At 42.1% G+C, this 25,556-nt stretch overlaps 1 protein-coding gene across 1 annotated transcript in view; it reads left to right on the top strand.

The window, feature by feature from the left end:
* Positions 1-25,556, top strand: part of LOC143286906 (kinesin-like protein KIF21A) — a 112,069-nt gene that overhangs the window by 2,417 nt on the left and 84,096 nt on the right. The window contains 4 exon segments of the mRNA XM_076594839.1: positions 2,643-2,767; positions 2,770-2,821; positions 8,495-8,537; positions 9,387-9,569. Coding sequence (XP_076450954.1) covers positions 2,643-2,767; positions 2,770-2,821; positions 8,495-8,537; positions 9,387-9,569 — 403 coding nt within the window.

Genomic DNA, 25,556 nt, shown 5'->3' with positions numbered 1-25,556 from the left:
AACCTTTAAATAGAGAACACCTTTTAGAAGAACATGTCCATGCAATTCAAACGTCATCAGTCTTAACCTGTTCACTGCCCACATGATGGGTTAAGCCGTCATTTGTGGCCATATAAAATTTCCTACATGATGGGTCAACCCATCAATAGGCTTTCCCAAATTTTCCTTCAGCTGAAATGAGAAATGGTGTCATAGCATACTGGCAATAATCAGGGACTTAAGAGAATGAGAAACACACACATGCATGCACAGAGTCCAGTCACACATGTACATACAAACATACATATAAGTGCACACAGTTTGTTTTGAGTAATTCTTACCAGTCACCAGCTATCAGCGCCAGGAATATAGGTTTTAATGTTTTAAAAATTTTCAGCCAGCTGAAACAAAGATGAAAGGAAATAGTTTGATATGGAAGAAAAATGTGGTTTATTGAAACTGAAGCAGGTACAACTACAACTTGTACAAGAAACAGACTGATCAGTTTTATTGAAACTGAAACAGGTACAACTACTAGTGAACTACAGCTTGTACAAGAAACTAGTTGAAAACTCCTTACTCATATTGGTAAATTAATTGTAAATGGTGTTCAGCTTCACTGAAGTCAAGGTAATTAACAAGGAAGGTATACAGGTTAAGCTCAACTCAAAGAAATGATGGCCATTTTGTCTTTGGGAGAGAATTTGGGAAATAGCCGAATGCTTGGAATTAGACTTTGAATCTTAAGATTTGTGGTTCAATTCCATATTTTGTCACCTATTGAATTAAAGATGGATTTTTTTTTTCTGATCGCCCAGACCAAAATTATACTATTGCAGACAGCTTTGTTACATTCTACAAGCATGAGTGCATTAACCCCCTTTGTGTGTACATGCACAGAACACAGTAGATAAGCATGCACACTGAATCCTGAAATCCAGTGTTGAGTTATGAAAACAAGAACATATCCAGCATGCACATCCATGAAAACACCCAATATCAGTATATCACTAAATGGCAGGATAAAACTGTCACACATAAAAGCCAACTTATGGATATATAATTAATTAATAGAGTCTCCCGTTGGACCGACGGAAGAGTAGGCAGGCAGGCTTATCTGTCAGTGTGTGTCCTCATATGGGAGAACACTTCCCACAGGTGTTGCAAGGGGAAACGTCTCCAGAAGTATGAATATATATCACTATGAGTAAAGACAAAGGTTAAGTAGACATGGGAGTTTCAGCTCTTGAATGCATTTAGTAGTTTAAGTCTTCGTGGGACTTGTCAGCCTTTTCATCATTGGTTTCCATCGGCAGAGAACTAGACTTCAACACATGCAAGAGTTATCACCACAAGGTTGGGGGACACTCTGCAGCCTGTATGCAAGAGAAATCCCCACATTTACAGCTCTATACATAAGACTGAGCACTCGTCTCCAACACACACACACACACACACACACACACACACACACACACACATATATATATATATATATATATATATGTGATTAAGAATTACCAAGAAGCAGCTCTTCAACATTGGGGAACCACCTTCCAGTCCCATACAATAATACCTATATCATTATCATTATGATGTATAACTTAGAGAAATGTTACCTTAGATTGTGCAGGAACATCATCTGGAGAAGAAGAGTGTTTGAACTTGAAGGAAACCTCTTTTGTGTTTATGGACTTAGCTCCCTCATTCGCTCATATAAGAATATGTAAGGAGTGGGCTTTTAAGTGAATGACTGTTTTTACCTCCCTATGTTGGCAGCCATACTTCATTTTTGGGGACGTGCATGCTGGATATGTCTTATGTTTCCATAACCCACCAAATGCTGACACAGATTACAGGATCTTTAATGTATGCATATTTTATCTTCAGCACGTGAATACACATAAATGGAGTTCAGGCACTAGCAGGTCTGTACATCTGTTGACTTGGGATATGGAAAAATCCCCAAACTCAACCCACCAAGTATGCCAAAACTGGGGATGAAATTTAGGAAACATGGGCCAGAAACCAGCACTATAGTGTAACCATTTGGCCACTGCATCTGTTGTCTTGAGGAAAGAAAATCAAGACAAAACATTGTCCATGAATAATGATTATGATATTAGTAATGTTGGTAGCAGCCTTCCTTCATGAATCAGGCCAGTATTGCATGTTGTTTGATGCATTGTTTGCAGAATTCATTTTCAGAAGGTGGACATGTTCCAGGTGTTCAATAAATTGTCACAAAGCATTGACCCTGAATAATAATGATATTGATAATGTCATTGGTAGTACTCGTAGCCTTTCAAATAAGTCTGGCATTGTTTCTTTGATGCCTTGTTTTGTTGCTGATGAGGGGCTATGTGAGAATCGTTGAAGCATTGAACATCTGGATTCTGATATAGTGTTCACTAGTGATCAGTGTTCAAGGCCTCGTTTCCGTATGGTGTGTCCTTGGGGGAAAGGCAATCAATTTTCCTCCCTCCACCCAGGTGTGAACAGGAGCTTGACTTAGGTTGGGGAAAGTTAAAATGGCAGAAGGAAGTGGATTGGGCCCTGCCTTCCTACGCCGAGCCTGAGACACAATGTATTTGATTTCCAGTGCCTTGATGGCTGTAAATGGCTAAGAGACCTTTAACCTTTCTTTTTTGTTGCTGTTGCAGAATTCGGCCCCAGAATGGGCGGGAGAAGGTGGACATGTGCCAGGTGTGCACGTCGGTGGTGCCCAAGGAGCCCCAGGTGGTGCTGGGCAAGGACAAGTCCTTCACCTTTGACTATGTGTTTGACATGCCACCGTGCAGGACACCATCTACAACTCCTGTGTCAGGCAGCTCATTGAGGGGTCAGTCACTGTGGGAGGGGGGCAGTGGGGGTGTGGGGGAGTGGGGGGGGGGGTGTATTAAGGTGCATGTCACAGACTTTTGTGTGTGTGATGGGTTTTTGGGATGTTTTTTTTTTTAATGTGATTTTTATTATTATTTATTATTATTAATTTGTAATGTAACATCATCTACAAATTTGCAAGACTGAAGTGGAGACACTTATGCATTCATGCATGCACACACACTGAAACACCAGCACTGATACGTATGCAGACACATAAAATGCACACCATGTTTCGCACATTCGTTGATCTGACTTGCAGAAATGCATGAAAACACTGAGATGCGAACATATATAAATATATGACATGCATGCCTGATGCACGTGTGCATGGCACTGTGTACACTTAGGTGGTACAGGCCCACTGAACCCAGACAGGCAGGCAGGCAGACGGACGGACACATACACACACACACACACACACACACACACATTCAGGTAGAGAAATATAGGTGATACTGATACTGTGATAGAATTAGTTGATTCATCGGAGACAGTTTGTTTGAGATTCATAGGTTCACAAGTTGAGGATTTGCATTCTTCCTTTCAGATGTACAGGCAATCAGCTTGTATTTTTTTAATTCTCATGTAAGGATATTCTCAGCTCATTCATTGCAGATCTTTACTGCTCAGCAGGGTTCATTCATTGAAAGGCTGAATGTTAGCTTTAAAAAGAAATGTTAAGTATTGAACAGAAGTTTTCTTATGAAATGCTTGTATTACAAGAGCTCTCTTACCTCTTTTACGTTCAGTTAAGATTTTTTTTCTTCCTGAAACCGTGATATTTGTGATCTACGTTTTTCTTTTGAAATTATGTTTTACAACCTTTGTGTAAGTTCAGAATGTTTATTTGTGCATAACAAACTAATTATTGGAGATGAGCATTTTGAAATAAATCTGGTAGGAAAATTATCATGGACACAGACAGGACAGGTGTAAATGTTATGATGATGAATACTTAAAGTATGAGAATTACTCAATTAGAACCACAAATCATGGTACTGGTCAGACTGAACTTTGAAGGTGAACTGCTTGTTGAAAATTTTATTATGATTATCATTTCATGAAACAGGAAGCGATCATTCACATTGAGAAGCCATAATTGCCATAGTATGCACAGGTTCATGCATGGACATGCATGCACACACACATAAATTTTACACACCCACACTCAGACAAACACATAATAAATGTATGCACACTCGAACACACAGATACACTTAGACACACACACACAGACACACAGGCACACACACAGACACACACACACGCACACACTGACACCTCTCCCCCCCCCCACACACACACACACGCCCCCCCCCCCCCCCTCTCTCTCTCCATCAACCAGGGACAAATCACAGGCGCAGCAAGCATTGATGAAGAGAGATCTATGATTCGATGAGCTGTTGGCTAAATGCAAATGTATGCATCCTGTTGTGCCAAACACTGGAAACAGGCATGCTATTTGAGGCATCATAGGATCTGCTGGATGAATGCGATCCTATATTGCAATAAGTCAGAGAGGCCTTTTTACAGACGAAAATGTACCGGGGAGGGCAGCCATTAGGATTAGGAGTGATTGGTTGACTCATCTGTGAGAATTCTTTTTCTGTGCGGTCGTTAAGCCTTTGTTACTGTTAGTTTGTACTCCTTTTTTTTTTTTTTTTATCAGAAACTAAGAAAGTGTGTGTCATTGTCTTACACTCACAGACAGATAGATGTGATGCATGTATGCACAGGCAAACATGAACACTTTAATGCATGCATGCACAGGCACATGCATGCAAACATGCTCGCATATGTACTCACAGATGCACATGCGCATATGCTCACATACACATTGAACAGGGACAACAGACCACCATTAAACAGCAAGTGCAATTCAGTGAATCACACACACACACACACACACACACACACACACACACACACACACGCACACACACACCACAAAGAAACACACACACACACATATGGAGTCACTTCAAAAAGGAAACAGAGTGGAAATGATTTTAGATGAGTGTGTACATGATGTACATGTATTATATATATATAATAAAAATTAATATGCATGCATGTTTGTGTCACTCTCTTTGTGTGTGTGTGTGTGTGTGTTTGCGCGCACGTTTTTTTGTTGTGTGTGTGTGTGAGAGTGAGAGAGAGAGAGAGAGAGAGTGTGTAGATTATACTTATAGCATCAAGCCAGTATAAATGACATGCTCTGTTACGTGATGTGCTGTGACACTGACACTAGTGATAGAGAGGAAGTGGGAACTATACTTTGGCAGCCAGGGCACTGCCGTCAGTCATCAACAATGATTAGCCATGCTGTCATCAGTCATCTTCATTCTGCTTCCTTTTTCAGTGATGTGTTGTCACGATGAAGTGTGTGTGTGTGTGTGTGTGTGTGTGTGTTTCTGTCTGTTGTCCTTTCTGTAATGAATCACGTTTTGTTTTCCTTTTTCCCTTTTGTTGTTGTTGTTATTATGTCCTTGTGATGATTTATGTGAATTTTGTTTGCTATAAGATGTGGGTCAAGTTAGAAATTGCAGGTTTTTGTTTTGATGGGGATAACTTGTTTACAGTGTGTATTTAAAGTGGTGTGTGTGTGTGTGTGTGTGTGTGTGTGTGTGTGTGTGTGTGTGTGTGTGTGTGTGTGTTCTTCTTCTTCTTCATTCATGGGCTGCAGCTCCACGTTCACTCGCATGTACACAAATGGGCTTTTATGTGTATGACCGTTTTTTAACCCTGCCATGTAGGCAGCCTTACTCCGTTTTCGGGGGTGTGCATGCTGGGTATGTTCTTGTTTCCAGAACCCACCGAACTGACATGGATTACATTTACAGGATCTTTAACATGCGTATTTGATCTTCTGCTTGCGTGTACACATGAAGGGGGTTCAGGCACTAGCAGGTTTGCGCATATGTTGACCTGGGAGATCGGAAAAATCCCCACCCTTGATCCACCAGGTGCCGTTACAGAGATTTGAACTTGGGACCCTCAGATTGAAAGTCCAATGCTTTAACCACTTAGCTATTGCACCCGTCTTTTGTCTTTGTCCTTTCTGCATTGAATCACAATTTTTGTTTTGTTGTTGTTTTGTCCATGTGCTTATTTTTGTGAATTCTGTATTTCATTAGATGTGGGTCAAGTTCAAAATTGCACTTATGTTATGATTGGGTTAGTTAGTGCTTACAGTGTTTATTAAACTTTAAAGTGTGGTGTATGTGTGTGTATGCATGTGTGTATGCACGTTAAAAAGTTGTTGTTTTTTGTGTATGTGTGTGTTGAGTTGTTTTTTTGTTTTGTTTTGTTTTGTTTGTGTGTGTGTGTGTGTGTGTGTGTGTGTGTGTGCGCGCGCACACGCGCGTGTGTGTGTGTGTGTTTTGATTGGTATGTTGTGTGTGTGTTTTGGTGTGTGAATGTAGTGTGTGTGTTGTGGTGTGTGGGTGTTTGTGAACTTCAGATCTGTTTACATACTTTGCACACAGGTGCTAAAGTGCATACTTCAAGTTTATTGTGCACAAACATAATGCTTCATTGCTGCCGTATTTGAGTGGGCTAAATGCATTTGAATCATCATTTGACACGCTCCAGTGAACTGTGGTGCTTGAGTCACCAGTCAATAATAATTGTAATTTAATGGACTCAGTGCCTGAATCATCAACATTTCAGCCTCAGACTCAAAGCCATTTGGCACTGACTGAATTTTTTTTTTTTTTTAATTATTTTTTTTTTAGTTAAAAAAAAAAATTAACAGACGGAAAACTAAAGGTAGGACTCCTGTTGTTTTAAATGAGTCATTGGTTCTGTGAAACTGTGAAATGACATTGACATGTCTGTGCATCTGCATTCACACTACGTGCGTGCTATTCCCTGTTCTGGTTAAGTTTAATTTGCAAAGTCGTCTGTGCAACCAGATGTTAGTTTACAAACCTGTATTTTGCCATCTTCATCGTTCAGGCTAGGGAAGAATAATGCAGCCCTTTTAGAAATAAAGGTGGAGGTCTTTTTAAGATAACTCTTAATTGCATGTATATTCTTTTTCTTCTTTTTTTCTTTTATTTCAGTCATTTGCCTTGTTGGTATCTTTTGTTTTAATCATATGTATTAAAAAATATATATGTTAATGCATTTACTGATTTCTTTATTTTGTTTATTTATTTCATTTCGTTTTAGACAAATGCTTTGTACATGTATACCATTGGCAGGCTCAGAAAGCCCTCATCAACATGTTGGGTTTATTTGTAGGTCAGGTATCTTCTTTTTTTGTATATTAAAAAGAAAAAAAAGTTTTTAAGCAGATTCATTATATAAAGATCAGTTTGCAAGCATTGACAACTCCTTGAAACTGAACCCAAACGAAAAGTCTTGTCTGTGATGTGTTTAGCACACCAGTACAAATGGAAGATGTTTTAAATAAAATTAAAAAAAAAAAAAAAAGTTTAACAGACAGAGACCTGTCAGTGGTGGTTAGATAGAACTAGTCCACCCGTACACTAGCTGTGAATCCTGTGGCCCTTCTGGTTTTGAACTTGACAGCTTCATGGTACATTTGTCACCCCCCTGGTCAAACACACCCATTTTTCTGCCTGGTTGGCCAGCCCTGTCCAGGCTAGGGTTGTCTTGTTGTTGTTTTTTGTCATGGTGGCTTTTTTTTTTCTGTCTTTGTGGGAGTGAAGGAGGGATTGCGGTCCGAGTTGTGTAAAAAGTGGAGGGAAATGAGGTTGGACAGTGGCAGCAGGGTGTGGCTAATTTGTTGTGTGGTGGTGTAGGGGTGGTCATGTCAGGGACTGTGGGAACAACCTTCATGATGTATCATTCTCTTGTGGGAACGGGTGTTGGAATTGAGAGGTCATGTTTGTGTGTGTGTGCATGTGTCACTGTGTGTGTGTGCGTGCGTGTGTGTGAGTGTGCGTGCACACACACACACACGCACACACACACACACACACACACACACACACACAGTACATACGCACGCACACACACACACACACACACACACACACACACACACACAAACACACACATGCATATGTGTGTTATATGCAAAGATGCACACAACAAGACGGATGCAAGACAGCCACCTTTGTTTTCAGCAGGACTGCAGCACAGTTGATGCAGATGGCCAAACATAGGTTCGAGAACTTACTTGAAGCTGTACATTAGCAGATTAAACTCAGCCGGAACTGATAACAGCGCTCATGCATGCATGCAAGTGCACAGACATGGTGTGGATTCCCTTGTCTTCCTCTCATATATCAAATGCTTTCACAGAAACACTGCTTTTCCCTGATGAACATATAGCATACACCCCACTTCTAGTCCTATATTGCTTCGAGCCCTATACACACACAGTGCGCGCACGCACACACGCACGCACGCACGCACATGCACACTTGCACACACACACACACAACATGGTTAAACAGTAGAGAGAGAGTGTGTTTTGGGGGTGAAGGCGTATCTTCAGCTGCCAAAATTCTAGCTTTATTCCATTGCTACCCTTTCTTTTTGTAATTCAGATTCAACTGTCAGTGTTTTTCAAAAGCTGCTGGTTTGATGTAAGATGGGTTTCCTTTGTCATGGATCATTGATGGAGGATGCATTTGTCTTTTTTTGTTGGCAGGTGTTTTGAGGGCTACAACGCCACTGTCTTTGCTTATGGGCAGGTAGGTGTTGTGTGAATGTGTTTGTTCAAGTGTGTTTGTATGTGAGAGTGTGAGTGTATATGTTTATGCATGCATACATGTGTGTGTGTGCATTCATGTATGTGTTAATTGTGTGTGCGTGTGTGTGTGTTGAGGCAACTATGACTATATGATGATGAGAGTAATAACTAATAAGGGATAATAATGAGTCATGGAAGCTTTGTGTAAAATTTGGACAGTGACTAAATTATAATTTGATATTCATTTTGGAAATTCATGTATCAGATGATGATAGTACACATTTATTAAGTGGCTTTTGTCACACAGACAGAGCTTATACTGGTGTTTTACATAGCAGATACAGACATGTATACACAGAGATATGCACTCGCGCATGTGTGTAAAAGAACATGCTTGTAAATTGTCCCATATGAGTTGGTCTTGATCCCTCCACTCTCTTCTCCCCTACTCCCTCCCCCCCCCCCCCCCCCCCCCCCCCGCCCCTCTTCAACCCCCCAGAAAAAAAAAAGATTGCAGAGCTCATATATTAGTAATTCTGAACAGAATATCAAGCTTCTACTATTATAGACAAAAATAAAAACGAAAGAAAGAACAACAATGCCTATGCTTCCCTCTGTATAAAGAAAGAGAAAGAAGAAGAAGACAAAAAAAAAGAAGAAAAAAAAAGACCCCAACAAACTCACACACACACACTTAAAAGAAACTTTTGCTGATGATAAACATCTGCTAGAGGAATCCGAACAGTTATGAAATATTAATTTACTTTCTAGTAACATGATCACATGCTCACATGACAGAGGGAAACAACCAGGGAAATGATGTGTACTCAATATTTGCTCCTCCCCCCAGACGGGATCGGGTAAGACCTACACCATGGGCACAGGGTTTGATGTCAACATTCAGCCAGAGGAGGTGGGCATCATTCCCCGCGCTGTAGAGCATCTGTTCATTGGCATCGAGGACCGTCGGCGGCAAGCCTTTGAAAATGGCCTCCCGCCTCCAGACTTCAAGGTCAACGCCCAGTTCATGGAGGTGAGGGCACTCGTGTAACTTTTTTTGTTTGTTTGGGGTGTGGTGAGGAGGAGAATTGGTGCTTTGTGTTGTGGTGGCTTTTCATGTTTAATTAACCCTCTAAAGTTGGTGTGTGTGTGTGTGTGTTTTTGCCAACAACCTTGGTGAAAACCAAACAGTGCCTTATCCATGGATTGCGTTTCTTTGTCAGGTTGATATGATTTATTCATTTTTGTAACCATGTTGGTTAACCCTCCTTCCCTTTATATCCTTTACCATGTTGACAAGGCCTGAACAAAAGTGTTAGGGATGCATTTCTTTGTCAGGTCTTACACCAGCAAATCTTCCCTTTTTGTAACTCAGTCACAAGGTTGTCATACGCCAGAGTGCACATGAAATGGGAACATAGAGTACAGATTTATATAGGAGTTCAACCTGAATAAAACATTACAGTTTATAATACTTTAGCATGATGATGATGAGTGTCTGGGAGCTTTGACTTAAATGGTTAGTTGTTAATGCAACCTATGGAGAAGAACTGTCCAAGCACCGTGTGCACTTTAGTTTATGTGGCCAAATAATCATATCAAAGAAATAATGTTGAAGGAGATGGGTGGACTTTGGCAGTGCCAGTTGAGAACAGATCAGTTTACTGTGTCATGTCATTGTCAGTGTGGCAGTTGTTTTGATTCTCTCTCTCTGTATCTCTCTCTCTTTCTGGTTCTCTTCCCTCTACTGCCCCCCCCCCCTCCACCCCCCACCCCCTTCCGTATCTCACTCTCTTGACTAGCATTGCTCTACTAGTTGATAAAGGAAAGATGATACAGGCAGGGCTCGACCCTATACCTGAGCACAGGTTCTTTATAAGAATTGTGGCTGCCTTGACTGAACCTTGAAATGTCAGAAAAGAATTTATACAGCTTGACAATCCATACCTCCCTCCCAGCCACCTCCACCACCCCCTCCCCAAACCCCCCAGCTCCCCCATGACCCCGCATCCCCACCAGCTGCCCTCTTTCCATTCCAGTCCTGATCAGCTACGTGTCATAAGAAAAGGCTAATATACAAACACAATAGGCAATGCCACAATCCTCCAGAATAAGAAATGGAACAGCAGAGAGTGCAGTGATTTGAGAGCAGTAGGGATTACTAGGGGGCGCAGATCAAAAGGCAACAGTTGGCTTTGTGGCTTTCTGCCGACCCCCTGACCCATGATGAACAGGAGCATAAAGCCGGCAGCGACTCTAACCCCTAGGGCGTGTGGACGGGGGGGCTGTGAGGGCCATTGACGACCTGTTTGGAGAAGGGATAGGGCCAAGAGGGGGACACAGAGAGGGGATGGGGGCTGGGGGGTGCAGAGGGGGGTGCGGTGTGAGTGTGCATAAAAATGATGACAGACGGTTTTGTTGAGCTTGTGGGGTTTCTGTGATCCGAGAAGGAAGGTCCGAAGCTTTTTTAGCTTATGTAGGGGTTCTTATGTGGATTGCTTTTTTCTGTTTTCTTTGTTTGTAGATTGCTTTTTCTGTTTGCTTTTTCTGTTTTCTTTGTTTGTAGACTGCTTTTTTGTGTATATTTTCTTTGGTTTTTTGTTTGTTTTTTTATTGTGCATGGGGTGGATGAGGGGTGATATGGATTGGTTTGTTATTGAAAAGTTGTGGGGGAAAAAACAAAGAAAAAGAATAAAAAAGAAGAGTTGTGGGAAGAGAATCTGATGGGTAAGTGAAGTTGGGAAGGGTGCAGGTGGTTGGGGGGGGGAGGGGGGGATGGATGGTACTTTATGACAAAGTAGCTGGCGAAATTGTCATTGATGATAGTCCCATTTTTGTATAAAAGCAACAACAACACACACAAAAAAAACCGCTTGTCCTTCCACTCCAACTTGGACTGAGTTCATCCAACAGTAAACCTTTTTTGTTGGCTGGCTGTGGACAGCAGTATTATTTTTGGCAAAAACAGATCAGATGAGGGTCAGATAATGGTTGAATTCTAACATCCTCTCTTCTTTTATGTCTGTTGTTGCTTACAAATGGTAAAGGTGTTTTGATTTTTTTTCTGTGTGTTGTTTACAAATGGTAAAGGTATTTTGAATTCTGTTCCTTCTGAAATGGAAAACACATCCAACAGTTTTTAATGGCTGTTTTCTACTTTGTATGTACACACACACACACATGCTCTGCATACATAGATACACTTACATACATTCATGAGTGCACACACACACGCACACACACGCGCACACACACACACAGACATACACAGAGTTTCAGTTTTCAGTTTCAGTTTCCCAAGAAGGCATCACTGCATTTGAACAAATCCATGTATAGTACACCACATCTGCTAGGCAGATGTCTGACAGCAGCATAACCCAGTGCGCTTGTCAGGCCTTGAGGACGTGCATAGTAGAGTGGATTTCTTTTACAGAATTTTGCCAGAGGAGAACACTCTTGTTGCCATGGGTTCTTTATCAGTGTGTTAAGTGTTTGCTGCACATGGGACCTGTGTTTATCGTCTCATCCAAATGACTAGATGCTCAGTTTGATTTTCCTGTCAAACTTGGGAGAACGGGTGAGAGCGGGATTCAAACCCCAGATCCTCGCGGACACTGTAGTGACAGATGAGCGTCTTAACAATCTGCCACCTTCCTTTCTGAAAATGTGCTTCTGTTGCATGTTTCTTAGACTGGCCAGTTGCTTTACAAACAGCACACAGTCTGAGAACCCCCAGCACAACAGACACACACACACACACACACACACACACACACACACACATACACACACACAAAAAAAGAGTAAGCACGCACACATGTTGCCACTGAAAATCACAGTAAACTCTGCGTGCGTATATATACCTAAGAGGTAACTGTCAATGGTAATCCCAGCTGGGGAGTGTCTCTTAAGTTCACCTGTCGATGACCCCTGCATTAAACAGGTTTGGGTGAGTCGAGTATTTCCTTTCATCCAGGGTAATGTTTTTGGCATCAGCGTGTTGCCTTCTGCTGTCTTTCTTTCCCCCAGGTGTCCTTCGTCAGGTCTGCCTTTCCAGGTGTTTCTTTGAGTATACCCAGTGATTGAGATCAGAATCAGATTGATATTACATATACCTCAGTAAGGGAAATTATTAGTGTAGTGAAGTTCACAAGCAGAACAGTAAAATTTTGCAAACAGTAATTTTGCATGACTCACACATATATACAGGTAACATAAACACACATGACAGTGTTGTTGCAAAGCAATGCGCAACACTGATAAAAACTTCGCTCTTCCACTAAACAAACTCCTTCTGTCTCTTTCTCTCTTTTGCACGCACATAAACACTTACATACACACACACATGCACACACGCACACATTCACACACATGCACACATGCCCACGCACAGACACATCTGCTTGCCCGAATGAATGCACCTACATGCACACTTTTTTGTTTTGGCATGATTTATACACTAGCAAAATGGGATAACTGACTGATAATTGAATAGAACAGATGCTCTGTGCTCCTAGCTTAAGCTTCGTCTGCTTTGCGTCTTGTGCTTGCTAAGCAGTGTAAGAATCAGTAGTCATGTATTATGCATAGGATGCCGGCATGTCGGCATCATTTTATATGACAAGCTGACAGCCTTGACATGACAAACACAGGAGGGAAAGAGCATATATGAACTATAAAGCATTACTGCTGAAAGAATGTGTGTGTGTGTGTGTCCGTGTCTGTGTGTGTGTGTGTCTGTGTGTGTGTGTGGTTTACTCACTCTTGCTTGCCTGGAATGATTGGTGTGACAGGGTTATGAAAGAAGCATGACTTCATTATCATGGCCTGAGCCTCCCCCACCTGTTCCTGCACCCACCCCAGAAACACACACAGAGGCAGCCTTTGTGTACCCCTCCCCCTCCTCTATTTGTGGTAGGGTAATGCTGGTGGGATGGTGGAGGGAAATCCCTGCTTGGCTTCCTTACTGATTTGGGTCATGAACGTTTGGGTCTATAAAGTTGTAAAGGATGATATTAAGGAATGTTTGAATGGGAAAGGTACAGTTCACTTAAAAAAAAAGAAGTATTCCTGCCACACTGCCTTATATTTAGGTTCATTGAACAGTTGGGATGACTGATAATTGAATACAACAGAAGCCCTGTGAATCTCAAGCTTCATCTGCCTTGGACCCGCTCACTGAGCTGTGTAGGAACCAGGTGTCATGAATTATGCATGAGGTGCTTGCATTATTTGTGATTTATTTTATTCAGTTATGAACAAGAACTGCTTAAAGAATGCTGTGTGTGTGTGTGTGTGTGTGTGTGTGTGTGTGTGTGTGCGCCTTGCTTGTGAACCATTACTCGGTGTGTGTGTGTGTGTGTGTTTGTGTGTGCGTGCATGCGTGAGTGTGTGTGTGTGTGTGTGTGTGTGCGTGTGCGTGAGTGTGTATGTGTGTGCGTGTGCGTGTGTGTGTGAACCATTACTCAGCCTGGCTTATCTGGAATGATTGGTGTGACAGGGATTATGACCGCACCATGACTTCATTATCATGGCCTGAGCTTCCCCCTCTTCAGTCCCCACCCTCTCCCTCCAAATACACACACACACACACACCACACACACACACACACACACAGACGACCTTTGTACACCTCCTCCACCTCTTTGTTGGTGTAGAAATGCGGAAATCCATGCCTGTCTTTCCATACTGATTTGGGTCAGGTCATGAACTTGTGGGTCTATAAAGGATTAAGGAATGTTTGGCTGAAGGGAGATGGATACAAAAGAAATAAGATTCCGCCACACTGCCTGGTATGATTTTTATGATAGCGGTTATGACAGTACCATGACTTGATAATCCTGTCCTGTACCCCTCCTCCCACCAGCAACCCCCCCCCCCCCCCCCCCCGCCACATACCCCTCCACCTCCCACCCCCCTGACCCTCCACCCACATACAGACAGCCTTTGTACACCCTGCTGCTCCTTTATTGGTTGTGTGGTAATGCTGAAGAGTGCCTTTTTGAATCTTTTAAAATATTTTGAAATTCCCGCCACACAGCCTTTTATTTAGGTTACATTCTGGGTTTTTGATGTCGGGTAAAATATGTGGGATGTGGGGATGGGGGTAGTTGTCCCTGGACAGGGTTGGAAGGGGACCTGTCTAACACTGCTGCACTGACACCACCAGTATTACACCAAGCTAGGATGGATAACAAAAATGCCAGTTTTTTGTCATTCGCAGCAGTGGTTCAAAACTCACAGCAAGTGGAGTTTGTTGCTTTTTTGGTGCTTACCTGACTGAACTGTGCAGCAGTACTTTTTATTCTGCCAACGCTATGTTTATTTCCTGTAAATTGCTTTGTATTCCTTAGACACCACCTCTTTATACCCTGTACTTTCTGTTATTCACCTTGTGTAGAGTTATTTTCAGTCTCACCCAGCGTTGTTAGTCTCTGATTAGAGTGTTTTAGGGTCTTGTCCAGGACTGAAGTTTGTCATGGTTTTGTTTGAAGTAGCAGCCTTCTCTATGCTCCAGGCTTCTCCCATGCCCACACCCAGCCATATACACACAACACACACACACACACACACACACACAGAGACAAACACATATAGGCTGTTTATAAGCAAACATATATATTATACATACATTCATACGCACGCACGCACGCACGCACACCATCACACCACACCACACACAAACACCCCCCCCCCCCCCACACACACACACATGTTACAATATATTTTCAGTACAACACAGCCAGTCCAACTCAGTTTGCTAAAACTAAAACAGCAGTGTGGTGAAATGTAAAATAAGACATCACCCTGCAGTGTTACAAAACCATGTAACAATACCAGAATGTATATGTATATATATGTGTTTGTGTGTGTGAGTGTATAAATATATATATATGTGTGTGTGTGTGTGTGTGTGTGTGTGTGTGTGTGTGTGTGTATTTAAAATTTTAAAACAGTACAGTTTTGTGTTTCAAAGTTTAACCTTGCTTTGTGTTGGCTAGGGCAGAGTACAATATTGTGAAGAAAGCATCGACAAACACAGCATAGTCAACATCATTACAGTAGCAGCAGTTGTAGTAGTTGAGTGGAGTGAACACACAGGATATAAGCAGTTCAGCAGCTTCCTCTTCCACTAGACTTTGAGTGGTGGTCTGGGAGCTAGTCATTCCGATGAAACGATAAATTGTGGTCCCGTGTGTACCATGCACTTGGACCATGTAAAAGAACGCATGGCAACAAAAGGGTTGTCCATGTCAAAATTCCATAGAAAAATCCGTTTTGATAGTAAAACTGGAACCCTGGTAGCACCTGGAGGACAGAGATGTGGAGGCGATAATGTTGTACCTCTGACCCCTTTACTGGCTCTGGTCAGTATGTGCAAGTCAGCTTGTGTCCCCATTCTTTCCAGATCTCGTTTCTTTTCTTCTTTTCTTTCTTAGTAGATGACTACATGTAAAAAAAAAAGAATAAATAAAATAAAATAAAATAAAAGATAGTAAAGAAAAGAGAAAAATTACCAGCTGGCTTTTGAACCTTCAAAAACATCCATCATTTAACGCCTTCTAAACAGTTGGGGATGAGCTGCCTTGCCTAAATGGTGTGGTGAGGAATGGCTGCACACATGAAAGCCCCCTTTGTGTAAACGTGTGCGCAGGGAGGTGCTGTATATTTTGTGATCAAGGCAGAAATGTGATGATGAAGAAGAAGAGTGTTTCTCGAAGACTGCAATGGAATCTTGTCCAGATGTCCATATGTTCGCTCCGAAAGTCACCTTCTTTATAAAACTGAGAGGCTAGGGGCTTATCTCCCTGCCAAGTGAAAGTGGTTGTTGGTTAGCAGGCAGTGAGTCTGGGGGTTGTGTGAGTCATCATCCCTCTTCCACAGACTGCAACAGGTGTGTTTGTGTGTGTGAGTGTGTGTGTGCATGTGTGTGTGTGTGTGTGTGTGTGTGTGTGGCCTGGATGTCAACCAGCAGGTGTTGGATCCAGACTGCCTGGCTTTCTACGATGGATGGGTTTCAGAGAGAGATGGCTTAAAAAGAAACATAATGGTTTCTCCAACTTTATTCGTACCGGAATGCGAACATGCAGATCACAGGTCTTCATCAACAGCAGGTGTTGGACCTTGACTGTTTGGCTGTTCACAGGGGCTGGGTTCAGAGAGAAGGCTTACAAAAAAGCCCACTTAGAGCTCTTTGACAGTGGCTCACTGATGTCTTGTGTTAAATTCAGATGCGTTGATGACTGCTCAGGATTCAGAAGGAAAGCTGAAAAACAGTAGTTCCTGCATTTTTTCTGGCTGAATGTCAATGCCCAGATCAAGGGTAGTCATCTGCCAGCAGGTGTTGGGGTTGTGGGGGATGGGGGTTGTCTGTCTCTGATGTTGGGTGTAGAGAGAGAATGCTTAAAAACACAATGGTTTCTGCATTTTACCTGAATGCAATTGCCAGGTCATGGGTATTTTGTGGATGAATAATCAAAATATATATTGTCTTGACCATTAGGTTTTTCACATGGCTCTTCATTTGTAAGTCTCAGAGATGAATATCATGTTTTATTTGCATCCCATCAAAATATGAGTTAGTAAAAAAACAACAACAAACAAACAAACAAATAAAAACATTTTAATTTGCATCCAATCAATATATTTTGAGTTTGGAAAAAAAAAACAAGCAAAAAACAAAGTGGAAAAAAAGGAAAAAGAAAAAAAAAGGGATTCATACATATGTAAGTGTGTATATGCATGCGTGCGAAAGTGTGTGTGTGTTTTTGTGAGTGTGAATTTTAATGTTTGTGTGTTTCATTAACAATGACAACGAAAGATACCTAACATTCAGAACTGCCTATTACAAAACAAGTCAGAAAAGAGGGAGGAGGAAAGGTGGGGGGCATCACACAGAATTCCTACAGAGGGTGTCGGTGGTTGTCAAACTTCCCAGTCAGTCCTCACATCACCTCACTGTCTCTTCTTTCCCTTGGATGGGAGTTGAGGAGGGTCGGGGGTGGGAACAGACAGCTGCAGACAAACAAATGTCACTGAAAAAACATTGTGAGACTCCTTTCTTGCCACCTGTAAAAATGTCACATGATTGATAATCTCTTTGAATGTCAAGGCCTATTTGAGAACGGATGTAGTGTAACTTCTCAATTAATTTTTTTTTAACTATATGAAAGTAATGGGAATTGCAGAAGTGTTTGGGGGTGGAGGAGGGGGGTTCGAGAGAGGTGCGGTGATGGAGGAGAAAGTTTGATACACAGTGCATGTGTGTGTGTGTGTGTGCACATGTGTTGTTCTTCAGCTTCATCAGTTAATGACAGTATCAGTTCGCAGTCTCACGCTAGTCACCAGATGCCCTCTTTAGTCGTTGACGGCCCCTTACATACTTTGAGCCAGGAGATAGCCTTGAAGTCGACAGTCACAAAGGTGTGAAATGTGAAGGGTACGTGTGTGTGTGTGTGTGTGTGTGTGTGCAGAGTAGACTGGTTTCACAGGTCTTGAGTGACTGTGGAAGCATAGGTAGGGCTTAGTTGTGCCAGTTTCTTTTTGGGCTTCAAGGCACACCTGGGGCTCTTTGATGGTTGCGCACTGATGTCTGTGTTTTAAGGGAGGTGGCAACCCCTCGTAACCCCACCGAGGCGAAGAAGTGTGGGGACGATTGGATGAGTTAGTATATAAACACCTGCCAGCATGCAGGGGGTTTGATTGTATTGAGCATACTACTTCTTCTCACTCACCTGTGTGAGAATGCAAGCAGGAATTTTTTTACACACACTTTTATACACTGAGAGCATGAGAGACAGAAAAACAGAAACAAAGCATTTTCACTTAATAAATGGAAATTGAGGAGGGTTGTAAAAACGTGTACACTCAAGTGCGAGCACAGAGCTGAACACCAAAACATATGTTGGCTGATGATCATCACATTTCTTTTCATGAAAGGGAGCACATGCACACACGTACATACTCTTGCACACGCACTTGCACACACGCATGCACACACGCATGCACACACACATGCACACATTATGCACACACATACACACATGCTCGCGTGCGCACGCACACACACACACATAGATGCATGTGTTTGCACACAGATTGACGTATAAGCACATTCATGAAAAGGAAATTTAGATGAGGAAAAGTCAGGCAGAGAAAGCAGTGGGGTGCTGGGGAAAAAGTATCACCAGCACTTTTACAGTGGTTGGGCACTGGGGAAATAATAGCACCACCACTTTTACAGTGGTTGCCCTATACTCCATTTTATTTTTGTTTCATTCATTTTAAAGCAGGTGTAGTGTAGCTTGCATGGATCGGTCCGCATGGTTTGAGTTGACGCCCCCTGGAAACGGAAACTGACACAGGTCCTTGTCCCACCCCTTGTCTTTTGCACTGTCTCCGTCGTAGGTAGCCCTTCAGTTTTCAGGTGTTGGAAAACTGTCCCTTTGGAGGCTGTTAGTTGTTAGTGCTCTTCTCCCTCCTCTGTTGATGCAATATCTTGTGTCCCCTGCTTTCCCTGTTGGTCTGCGGCCAGGTACTGTTTGCTGTGTGAGTCACATGTGCACAGAACAGTCAGCCCTTGCTTGCAAAGACCACCTGTCACATTGTTTCATGTGCTTTTGGTTGATGAGAAGGTGGGGGGTGGGGGGCTGACACTGATGAGGTGGACAGGAGTGAAAGAGAATGAGTGGAGAGAGAGAGAGAGAGAGAGGAAGGTTGACTTTCTGTTTGGAATCTTGTGTCATTGTCTGTAAACGTTTTTGAGGACTTTAATTAGATGTATATGTTTGCAGAGTACACACACAGGTGTGAGTGGGCACTCAATGTGTCACATTCACTGAGACACTGTCTTTCTCTCTCTCTCTCTCTCTCTCTCTCTCTCTCTCTCATGCACTCACACTGACAGACAGACAGACACGCACACACGCACACACACACACACACACAGACATTCACACTCACACAGACACAGGCCCAAACACACATACACACACACACACACACACACACTGTCAGCTGTAAAAGAGCAGCATACACTTCAGTGTGTGACCTTTCTTTCCACAGAGCTCCCCCAGCTGTTTGTGATAGGATAAGTACACACACACACACACACACACACACACACTCACACACATACACTCACACGTACACTCACACACTCACACTCACACACACTCACACTCACACACACACTCACACTCAGCTTGTTGGTCCACTTTCTTATTGCGCAGTGGATGAAGGGAAGAGGAAGAGATTGGAATTCCGCCCCCACCTCCACCCCCTCTGCGACCTCCATTACTCTGCCCCCAGTGCTTTAATGAATGCTCAACCAGTCGAAACAGGGGCAAGGCTATTATAGATCTTTTCATTGTGTGCCCTAGAATACTGCACCACTCCCTCTCGCCCCCATGTCTGTCTTCTCTTTTTCACCCCCTTAAAGTTTTACTGAAAAACATACATGCTTGATCCCAGGCAAGGTGATCCCTGGAGATTGCAGACATTTGATGAGAAACAGACACTGTGTTTGATCCCAGGCAAAAAGTTTCCTGGTGAAGGCAGACTTTTCATTAAAAAAAAAAAAAAAAAAAAAAAAAAAATATATATATATATAAGGGCACATGTTTGATACCAATCAAAAAGATCCCCTGAGAAGGCAGACATTTAATGAAAAACAGACACTTGTGTTTGATCCCAGGTAAAAGTTTCCTGGTGAAGGCAGACATTTGATTGAAAAACAGGCACATGTTTGATTCTAATCAAAAAGATCCCTAGAGAAGGCAGATATTAACAGAAAAACAGGCACTTGTTTTGATCCCAGGCAAAAAGATTCCTGGTGAATGCAGATATTTGATTGGAAAATACTCAATAGGCACGTGTTTGTGTTTGATTCCAATCAAAAAGATCCCTTGAGAAGGCAGACATTTAATGAAAAACAGACTCTTGTGTTTGATCCCAGGCAAAAAGGTTTCCTGGTGAAGGAAGACATTTCATTAAAAAAATGGCATGTGTTTGATTCCAGTCAAAAAGGTCCCTGGAAAAAGCAGACATTTATCGAAAATTAAACACTTGCGTTTGATCCAAGGCAAAAAGGTCCCAAGTGATTGCAGACATTTAACAGAAAAACAGAGACCGTGTTTGATCCCAGGCAATAGATTCCCAGAGAAGGCAATTTGATAGAAAAACCGGCACATGTTTGATCCCAATCATAAAGATCCATGGAGAAGGCAGACAATTTATGAAAAACAGACACTGTGTTTGATCCCAAGGCAAGGCCCCCAGTGAAGGCAGACAGATGTGGTGGGGGTAGGGGAGAGGGTAGTGGAGAAGGAAAGGGCAAAAGGTGTGAACCACTTGAGCGATCACAGGTGGTGGCTTCACTCATAGGGTAAGGGTGGAAGGGGGTGGGGGTTCAGTGACCCGCGGCAGCCACCCTCGTTTAGGACGGGCATGGGGAGGGGAGTGGGGGGAGAATGGAACAGGTGGTGTGGGCATCGATCTTTTGTTGTGTGGACATGTGGTCAGCCTCATTATGCTCACACAGTTCTCGTTGCCAGCTGTTCTTGTCTGTGTTGTGTGTTCGCTGTGTGCCCTGTCTTTCTGTCTGTCTGATGACTGAAAGGCGGGTCAACTGACGTCATGCACAGTTGTCACCAGTGGCACGCACTGTGGGGGCTGTCATGTAATCTACACTTGGTGATGAGCTGCTGTAACACCCAACCCCCTTCCCCCTCACTCACACACACACACACACCTCACCCCTCAACCCCCTTACCCCATAGCTGTAAAGGCAATTCCATGTTTGCCCAGGTATAAAAAAAAGTGTAGCTTTAGCCAGGCATTGTCTTCTGTTGGATATAATGCATGATTCAGTTTTCTGTTTCTTCTGCTTGCTGTGTGTGTTTTTTTTTATGGCAGCTCTTGAATGCACTAAGAGCCCCTGTCACAGAGAAATACCAGTGAAATTTTAGTGTGCTTGTATTAATTTTAATGTTAATGTTATTATTATAATATACCACAGATAAGTCTGCTATTCCATGAATAAGTCAGCCAAGCAGTATGTTTCACATGTGCATGTTCTTGATGAAGTTTGATGGAGTGTCACTGCATGCCTCTGTGAAGAAGACTGGCCAGTTGCCATTTTCATCCCCTTCCCCCTCATCCCCTTCCTGCCACCCACCACCTCCACTCCCATGCCCCTGTGCAAAATGTCTGGCTTTTTCTTTCTTTGTGTCATTGTTTTTCACAGTAACTTTCCCATCAGTCTTGGAGTTGCGCTTTTTGAATTAGCATCATCAGACAGTGTCATAACCTGATAGGAAAGGAAGCTAAGGAACTGACAGACTGACTTAACATCCACCAGTGCGATGGGGCTGCATGGTAGTTAGTTCACGGGGTATACAGGGTGTCTGCTTGTACCTTGCAGGGATTTTTGAAGGGACGCTGTGGCTTTGCCGTTTGTTTACAGTGAGGGGTAAATTGTAGGTCATGTAAATTGCAAAGGGACCATTTCTGTGGTTGGTGGATAAGGTAGCGTGGACGATCGGTGGTAGCCATTTTCAGTCAGTCAGTGGCGTCTTTATGGCGTTGGTGTGTGGAGAGGCAGTGTGTGTGTGTGCGTGCTTGCGCATTTTTTAACTCCCACTGTTTCTTCATTGGCCTGTGTCTTGACTTCTGTCTCGCTGTTCCCTCTCTGCAGTCCCCTTACGTTATGTATTAACCAGCTTCAGTTCAGAAATACTTCATTGATCCAATTTTTTGCACTAAGAAGGAGCCATGAAACTATGAGGCAGAAGGACATTGAAAATGTCAGTATCATGCATTTAGCTTGTTCTTTATAAATGTTTCCCTCCCTACTTGTGACTTGAACAAACTCAAGTGCAAGTGCATCTCCACAAGTTCTGTCTTTGAATATTGGTTCTGGTGCAGTAAAATCTCTTTTGGTTTTGTCTCTTATCTGTGCACATTCATGAGTAATTCATTCAGCCCATTCATTCAGTCAAGGTCAAGACATATTTGCATACTTTTCTAAGTGTGCATAAATCAGCAAAATGAATTAGCATGCTGATCACACTGGTGTGTACTAAACAAGTATAGGTTTACATAGTTCATCCTACACTTGCTTGTCTCAGTATTTATGAAATGTTTCCATACTGGCACTTTAAAAGATTACAATGAATACAGTCTGAAGAGTTAAAATACATACAATCTGAAGATAAATTGTCTCCTGTGTTCTTCATCTTTCTCTTTCCTCTACTTCCATTAACTCCTTCCTCCAGCACCCACATGCATGCATATATGCAAGCTTTCTTTCTATCTCTCCCTCTCTCTCTCTCCCTCACACACGAGTGTGTGTTTTCGCTAAGACTCTGTTTTCTCTCTCCTAACATAAACACCATGAACATGCCTGTAATTCTCTTCACCTTGTATTTATCATGCATCAACCAGCTTCAGTATTCCTTTTAAAAAAACAGCTGGAGGTTTTACCAGCACAAACATTTTAAACTCGACCCACAGATTTGTATGCATTCTTCATTCTTCTCTCCTTACTGGTTACTGTCTTTTCACAACAAGGTGACTTGGACAATCTGTGTGCAGGACTTGCAATGATGGACAGTTTTGTATGCAGACAGATGCAGCTTTGTTGGCAGTATGTTTTTTTTCCCCCACCCCATAAAAATCTTCAACAGAAAGAGGCAATGTTGTGGTTGATGTTTTTTTACCATCTGGCTGCAGTGTGAGTATTTCACATTGCGCACAGCTGTGGACTTTTGCTGTGCTTTCACATCAATCAGCAGAACATGAGTTTGTGTGTTCCCCTCCTTGCTGGCTGCACAGTGAACTGCAAAGAACCTGTCTTTGTTTTTATCTCTGAAATGACTCACCACAATTAAAACATATGCAAAGCATAAGCAAGCTACTTTCCATGACGTAATGTGGTTGTTTGGTGTAGATTTTATATTTGTAATCTTATCTCTGACCTTATCACTGACTCACAGTCACAGATCTGACAAAGCCACCCAAAGATTATTATTCTATTTTTTGTTTGTATTGGGGTTAGAGTGACTCTCAGTTTCTAAAAGGCAGGGATCTCTGTAGTTACTTGTTGATGCACAACCACTATGACTAGAAGAGCTATTTCTGTCAGAAAGAAAGTGTTGCAATGTGTTGTTTGTATCAGACAAGACAGACTTCTAAGTTATATAGATGGTGTTAATCTGGATTTGTTTTCTTTACAACGTGTAGATTGGTCTTCTCTAGGTAAAGACTAAAAGAGCCATGAAAAAATAGTGAAGACTGAGCTGCTGTTATGATATTCATACAAAAAATGCTGTATGCTGTGGTATACGGCTGTGTGTGCACAGTCATCGCATGCCTCCCTTCCCACACTCTCATACACATAGAGATACAGATGCACTCTGACAAACACACAGTCACACACTTGCATATATATGCTCTCTCTCTCCCTCTGTCTCTCTTCAAAGTGAGATCTTATAACATAGAAAGCAGAACCTGTAACTGATCTAACAATACAAGTTCTGTAGCAGATAATAGACCTGGACACATTTTCTCTGACCACTGAGCCCAGCTTCTATGTTTACGGCATTGAAAATTGCTACCACTGGTTCATGAAATTGTGTAGAATTAAAATAAAGAACATTGATTGTATTTACCAATGCTTTTGTGAAGTTATTTTTCTCCATTTAGTTTTTTTTCCCTTCAGTTTTGTTATTTCATATTTGTTATTTTATAGACTTGAGGTGTTGTGGCAGAGTTGGTTAGGTGTTAAATCCACTTGTGATCAGGATGCAAGGCCCTGTTTTTGCTTGTTGTGTCCCAGGGAAAGTACTTTTTCCTCCCTTTTCCTCACTCCACCCAGGTGTGACTTCATCTGGGGAAGGTTATGAGAAAAAAAAGAAGAAAAAAAGGGTGGAAGAAAACGGTTGGGCGCCGTCTTCCTGTGCCATTTCTTTAATGCAAATTCACTGCCTTGATGACAGTGAGACATCAAACCCTTTTTTCTTTTTTGAAAAATAACTTCTTTCTTTTTAATTATTTTTTTTATTAGACCTTTTTCCTCTCATATTACCCTTTCACTGTCAGTCTTTGGTTTAAACAAATCTTGAAATTGAATTGGAACTTGAGAAGTACAAAACACATGTGAAACATTGAGCAGCAACAAGCTTACAGTTTACACTGTGCTCCACTCCAACTTAACATAAAATGAATCATGAGATGGCTGGTGAACCACAGAATTATACTGTTCAAAGATCAAAGAAATGTTGCATATATGTGTTACTTTCTTTCACTCCTTGTTTTGAGATGGCTGACAAGATTTGTCAGATGGAGTCTGTGACAGCTGGAACAGACAGTACAGAGGATCAGTCAATTCTTTTTTATTTTTTTTATTATTAGAAATTGTGTGTGTGTGTGTGTGTGTGTGTGTGTGTGTGTGTGTGTGTGTGTGTAGGAAGGTGGCAGAATGGTTCAGACGCTTTATTATTATCATTATTTTTTTTTTTTTTTTTACAGTTCATAGCTGTCTTTATTCCTCTTCTCTGGTCCATCCATTCCACAATTCCTGCATTCATACAGTAACATCTTTCTGGTTCAGACACTTACCCACCAAAATTAAGGAAGCAGAGAAAGGTTATTGAATGATGAAGATGCTTATCTGCTAATACAGTGTCTGCGAGGGTCTGGGTTCAATTCCCGCTCACACCATTTCTCCAAAGTATGACTGGAAAATCAAAGTAAGCATCTAGTCATTCAGATGAGATGGTAATCCGAGGTTCCATGTACAGCATACGCTTGGTACACTGAAAAAGAATCCATCGCAAAAAAAAATTGTTGTCCTCTGGCTTGCAGATGTTGTGTAGCGTATATGAATTTGTCCAAACTCTGTGACGCCTGCTTGAGGAACTGAAACTCTGTGTGTGTGTGTGTGTGTGTGTGTGTGCATTTGAGTCGGATTGAAGTTCTGTGAACAGGAAGACATTGTAGATACTGGTTATTCACTTT

The sequence above is a fragment of the Babylonia areolata genome, chromosome 10 (genome assembly GCF_041734735.1).
Source record: "Babylonia areolata isolate BAREFJ2019XMU chromosome 10, ASM4173473v1, whole genome shotgun sequence".
Taxonomy (NCBI): Eukaryota; Metazoa; Mollusca; class Gastropoda; order Neogastropoda; family Buccinidae; genus Babylonia; species Babylonia areolata.
This window is presented reverse-complemented; position numbering and strand designations above follow the sequence as displayed.